We start from the raw sequence: 6,604 nt of genomic DNA on the forward strand, positions 1-6,604 counted from the left end.
TTGGAAGCTTCCACGGAGCTAATGAGTGCTGGGGGGTTTTCAAGAACACTCTCCTAGAAACAAAAAAATAGTTCATCTCTTTTAAAGGCAAGAGAAGTAGACGTAGCAAGAGACCCTTTAGGCGTAACTGCAGACTTCTGGGTCTGCTCAAATCCAACATGGAAGCATACCAGTGATGGAAAAGTGGAATAATACCTGTTGAGAATTGAAAGGACATCACCAGGGCATGCAGAGATGCACTTAAATAGGCAAAAACTCAGCTTGAATTTAAATTGGCTAGAGATGTAAGAATACACAAGAAAGGATTCTTCAGATACAGAAATAATATGCTGAAACAGAAGAAAAATATTGGACCACTGTTTAACAGGAGAGGTGAGTCACGAGAAATGCTGAAAAAAAGTTTCTCAACACTTTCTTCGCCTGTTTTTACCAGAACTGTTGGGCCCCAGGCCATGAGAACAAAAATCTAGGTTGATGCAAACACTGACTCACCATCAGTGAAGAAAGAGTTGGTATATGATCCATTACCGGAGCTTGACCCATACAAATCGATGGGCCCAGGTGCCATCCACTCAAGGGTTTTAAGAGAGCTGCCTGATGTCATTGAAAGACCACACTCCATAATCTTTGAGAAGTCATGGATATCAGGGGATGTCCCAGAAGACTGGAAGAAGGCTAATGTCACCCCATCTACTAGAAGGGGTAAAAGGAGGATACATGTAATAATAGGCCCGTCAGTCTTACTTTAATCCCTGGGAAAGTTATGGAACGAATACTGCCCAGGGAAGTAGGGTACTGGACACTTTTAAGACTCAGCTGCACAGAGTGCTAGGCCATCTCATCTAGATGATGTTTCTACCTAGAAAGTTTGGACCAGAAGACCCTTGAGATCCCTTTCAATCTGGCATTGTATGATTTCATGACATTAATACACAAGATATAGTGTTAGGTTATGATAAAAGTTCCATCAAGACTATGAGTAATTGTTCTTCTAGATAATTCTCTTCTATAGACTCTATATAAAAACACACTTTTATAAGTACAAACAAGAATGGTTGCAGGCTTCCCATGCTAGATTGCTTTTCATCCATCTCCTAAAGGAGGGATATTTTAGGTCACTGTTTTTCACCAAGATCTCCTCTCTCCTTTTCTCACTAATCATCTTCAAGCTAGCCTTTCCTTTACCTCTCTCTCTTCTCCCTTTCTGTATCTCTTCTATGCTCAGCCAGCCATCCTTTTAGATGGCAAGCTGAAATAAGTGGGTCTACCAGAAGATCCAGAGGTGTCCATATCCAGAAGTATTATTGTCTCTAAATGAAGATATAAAGTGAAAAGAAGGGTTTAAATGGTCATGACTTGGGGCGGGAACTGGGGGGAAGGTGTCTCAGTTACATTGAATATACAATGCAAGTTCTAAATAAACCTGTATGGTTCTGATAAAAGTAGGTCTGTTTCTGCAGCATTGCTGCTGTTCTGCTCACTGAAATACTCAATACTGGTAATTAACTTGCTTCTTGCCATGTGCAGGGACCCTACTCTCCAAAAGTACAACCATTTAAAAGACAGAAACATTGATGAAGACTAATGCTAAGGCAGAGTATGAAGTCATAAACATGCACAGATGTTACTATTTGAAAACACTAAAGAGGTACTGAAGTTCCTGAGCACATCCCGAGTTGTGTTGATTTCAGCAGTAATGAGTCATAAGGGAAGAAGACGCAACTTAAATTACATGCCTGGGACACTTTTCTTTGCCACTTAGATTTAGAAAAAAAACAACAGTATCTTAGGAAAACTTAATGGGGAGGAGATCACTCTAAAAAACTGCCATTACCAAGGGCTAAAATGAATAAATCTGCTTGTCTGTATTTATACAGTTAAACAAATACAAAGCTAATGCATTACGCATTTCTGATGATATCATGGGAAGTCTCAGGAGTCTCTAATTTCACAAGTATCTTTAAAAAGGTTAGTGCTGAAGGTTACAGGAATTTATGAAACTGATTGTTTTAGAAAAAAGTTTATTTAATAGGATTTGGGCACTTATAAACATTTCAGAGAAAGTGGGGCTACTCACACATTCTGTGCCAGTCCTGCTCTGATTAATGGTTGCACTGAGACAAGAAATCAAGTCAATAAATCTTAAAATATTCAGATAGGTGAGAAAACACACTCAGAAGGTTTTGGTGTTTTTTAGAAGTCCCTGAACTTTGTCAGAATACACTTTAGTAGCACTAAACACACCAACATGTGGAAACAAGGATTTTATGCTGAACATGAAAAATGACAAGTGTGGTAATACAGTTATGCTCATACTGTATTTTCTGTAGCTGTCTTATCTTAGTATTTCAGAAGAAAAAGGTCCCAAATCAATAAAATATAAAGAGATGCAACCCAATAATTCTGCTCACTTTGGCAAGTATAATTCAAGGTTTAAGAAAGGGGTTTTTTGGGGAGAAAGTAAAATCTCTGAGAGCTGTCTTGGCCCATTATCTATTAGAGAACTGGAATTCTAACTGAGGCAGAGAAGAGCTAATATTGCCCGTATCTGGGCTTTAACTTTTCTAACCTGGCTGCTCTGCCAACTTCTTTGTAATCCTTCCAGTTTACCTGTTCTTGCTTTCACCCTCTGTAGACTTTCTTTTTAAATCTAGGTATGTCCAGGAGCTCCTTGTTCATCCATGCAGGCCTCCTGGCATTCTTGTGTGCCTTTCTTTTTGTTGGATCACATTGTTCCCGAGGTTGGAGGAGGTGATCCGTGAATATTGACCAGATTTCTTGGGCTCCTCTCCAGGGTTTTATCCCATGGCACTTTACCAAGCAGATCCCTGAAGATGTTGAAGTCTGCTCTCCTGAATTCTCTTTTTCTCTCATGCGTAGAGAGAGCTACTTAACCACATGTACTTCATTAAGATAGTAGGTATCATTCAATATCTCCTTCTGGCCCCAAACTTAGCTAATGAAAAGATCCAGCATAAGTTCCAGGTCACCTTTTACAGAGTAGTCACTTACATATTCACATACATATCCCAGTATCAGTTTCCTCTACCTATTCCTGTTTGCTGTGATTTGAGTCCAGATACTTAGATATCTAAATGTAGACAAATTAATTCGGTTTTAGTTATCTATCCAAGAATATAAATGGATACTTATAGAGAAGCTTGTTTGAACATTTGAAATGATGTGCAATCCACCAAAGGTAGGTACACTCTTTTTTTCTCTCAGAACTTGCCAAGTCCCACAGTATTGCCGGTATTGTGGGACTTGGGCCATCTGTACAGAATACAGATAAAAGTCTATAAGTGAAAGACAATGGGCAGCTGAATTTGGTTTATATCTTACAGTATTTACTAGCTTCATTCCTTGTATATCTAAATAAATGCTTGAAAAGGCCAAAGGAGTAAAGACTGAAAGCAATTTCCTCAAAATACAAAGTTTTCTCAATGTTGAACAGCTTGAACATTTGTTCTACATAAAAAGAAATATCAGACTTACAGATATTTCCCTTCAGAAATAAGCATCCAGCCACCTTTTATAATGCTATAGGAGTTCTGTTTTACTTCAAGAAAGACTAGTACAAGTTGTTAAACTTACCAGGTGGCTAGGTCTGAAAATGCTGGAAATATGCCTATGATGTCTATTATTACAGAGGTGTTTTTTTTTAGTAGACAGCAGGGGAACACATGACACCAGGACCTTCATGTTTAACCAGATATTAAATTCCAGTCTTCAAAGAAAAAACAACACAGAGATGTGTGGGGAATGTGTCCCCTTCTGACATACAGAGTCCAGGGTCTTCAGTGAAAAAAATTATTTAACTTAACAAAAAGTGAATTAAAGGATGTTAGGGGTTGGAAAGGACATCTGGAGAACATCTAGTCCAACCTTCCACACCAGAGCATGTTCTTCTAGAGCTGGTTGAACAGGATGGCATCCAGGCATGTTTTGAATGTCTTCAGAGAGGGAGACTCTACAACTCATCTGGACAGCCTGTTTCAGTGCTCTGCCACCCTCGAAGTAAAGAAGTTTCTCTTTATGTTTAGAAGGAATTTGCCATGATCAAATTTGTGCCTGAAGTTCCCTCCCACATCATGGAATAAACATATTGAACCCCAGCCAGGACCAAACATATGACATGACATGTCACATGACATCACATGAATGCCACGGAAAAGACACATGATCACATAACATTTTCTTCCACAACAGAGTGACTCAGAAAGAAAACAGATAAGGGTCATATTCAGGATTAAAAAAAAAAATGGGCTAAAAAAACACCATTTTAATGAGAACTGGAGCTTTTAGCAAATTGTTATTTTATAAATTATCTGCTTTCAGTAGAAAAAAAGTTACTTGTGAGAAAGAAAAAAAAAAACAAAAACAGAAACTTTTCTAAGATTTTGCTCCACACAAGATTTTTTTCACTGTGCAGTTTTGCTAGTGTTTCTTATCCATAAACCAAGTTACACTATGCTTGCAGACCAAGAAGATTATAATGTAGGTCATCAGCTGAATAAATTTGTTAATGGAAAAGTACCAGTGTCGATTCACATAAGAACGTGGCCTCATGACCAAAAAGGCATCAGGGAGCAAACAGTCAAGTGCTGAGCTTCTTCCTGTTGAAAAAATTACAGGCAAGATGAAAAATGTCTCACCTTCTTGCTCCAGATTGTACTGTGGAGATAGGTAGACCTTAGCCTGATAACTTTTGATAGCCTTCTTAGGGAATGTAGGCTTGAACGTTCTAGAAAGTGGTCTTTCAGGTAACTTCTGCAACCTTTTTTCTAATGAAGAATCTTGCTGATAAATTCCTTTCCATCTTGCCTCTCCAAGAGTTTTGGTGTCATAAGAGCTGGCATTATTTTCCAAAATAGAAAGATCACTCACAGGATTCTGAGGTGAGCTGCAGCTGCAGTGAGGTACAGAAAGTTGCTGGGAAGATACAGACCCAATGCATTCCTGTGGATAAAGTGAATATATGTGTTATTAAGATTATGATAGTTTTTTTAGTTATTTCTTTTTCACTAAATTATTTCCAAGCCTCTGATATCAAATAAGGCAACAGTGAAGTAAAGTTACCTCAGAAATGCGACAAGCTCAACAGTTGCATTTCCCTTCATTTCCCCTATGAAACAAAGCTGCATCTGACTTTTTATTCTGTATTTACATTTAAGAGAAACTGTTGATTTTGTTGAATGACAATCAATACATTTTCTTAAATAAAAATATTAAAAAGGAAAATTAATACATTGAGCTGCTGTTTTCAGATCTTGAAGATTCTCCTGACTGTAATTGTTTTAGATATAGGCTAAGTACCCAAATATGAAAATCTTTTGCAAGAACTCAACCATCCTTGCCAAGATTAGGTTTTACACCTATTTATCAGCTGGTCACTTAGCATTGGTCTATCTTATGCAAATAGTCTTCCTTTTAAGTAACAAAAATTTCCATTTATTAGAATGATTCAATTTCCTAAGGATGGCCCATTATGCCATGGATTAATTAGTCAAATACTTTTAATTATATTTTAAATATGTTAGTGCTAGTTAGTTTTCTATCACACCCACAGCATGGTTGGTAGCTCACAGATATGAAGTACAGAGATTCCTGTCTTACCTAGAGAACATACAGTGTAGGTCCCTGTTCTAAGAAGGATCACTATGTTGGTGCATTTTGTAATGCTCATGCAGGTAAAATTACTAGGGCTTCAATGAAAAAAAGTTTAATTGACAACCATTTTACACACATATCTATAGGGAGGTCAACAGAGGTAAATTACTGTAGTAACTACAGTGTTTCAGAGAGTTCTTCCTTCTAAATTCTGAGCCTGGTTTTCCACAGGCTGTAATACCACAGAAGAGGCATGTCTCCACAAAGATTCACAAGGCCTCAACTATGCTTATCAGCAGGTGAAAATATCTTAAAGGTCTTTTAAAACTAAGCCAGTTCCTCCTGGAACCAGTAGGAAGGGTGTGTAAAGAGAACCAGTCTGTGCTGGAGCAGACTGCACAAGACTACACTTGGGAAGGGTAGTAGCTGAGCAGAAAAAAATTAAAAAGACAAAGGGAGAAAGGAGATTCAAAAAGAACAGGTTCATGTGTATCAATGCATTCAGTGTCCCAGAATTTCTAGCTTCAGTTAAGGACACAAACAAGTTCCCAGTTTGGTGTCTCACTACCCTAAAAATAAAGTGTCTATGATAAACTGTGCCAAACATCCCATTTATCCATCTTAAGTTCTCACCACTGTAACTTCTGAAATAGCTCTGCAGTGACCTTCTGGGCCCCTGTCCAGGAACCCAGCAGATACCACATATGCTCCTGCCATGGCCACAACACCTCACAAATTAGTATTCCAAGCACAATCCTTGGGAAGGACACCTATGCAGCATGGCTTCATGGCCAAGCTTTAGGTGTAACCCATCCCTGTGTCCCTGCCTGGTGATGGCAACCCTGGGCTGCCCCACTCACCTCACTGGGGTGGAAGGATGAGACCTGGTGGGGGTCCCTCAATCAGCTCCTGGCTCCTCTCCTTTGGGAGTTGCTGGCCTGTGCTGCAACCCAACAAAAGCCACACTTGCGCTGTTCTGTGTAGTGGCACATGC

At 38.9% G+C, this 6,604-nt stretch overlaps 1 protein-coding gene across 1 annotated transcript in view; it reads right to left on the bottom strand.

The window, feature by feature from the left end:
• IQCM (IQ motif containing M) overlaps nucleotides 1-6,327 on the bottom strand; it is a 101,166-nt gene extending 94,839 nt beyond the window's left edge. The window contains exons 1-2 of the mRNA XM_051618275.1: nucleotides 6,244-6,327; nucleotides 4,656-4,959 (exon numbers count right to left, since the gene is read on the bottom strand). Coding sequence (XP_051474235.1) covers nucleotides 4,656-4,959; nucleotides 6,244-6,327 — 388 coding nt within the window. The remainder of the gene's footprint in view (nucleotides 1-4,655; nucleotides 4,960-6,243) is intronic.
• Nucleotides 6,328-6,604: the final 277 nt, after the last annotated feature.

This window comes from Apus apus, chromosome 4 (genome assembly GCF_020740795.1).
Source record: "Apus apus isolate bApuApu2 chromosome 4, bApuApu2.pri.cur, whole genome shotgun sequence".
Lineage (NCBI taxonomy): Eukaryota > Metazoa > Chordata > Aves > Apodiformes > Apodidae > Apus > Apus apus.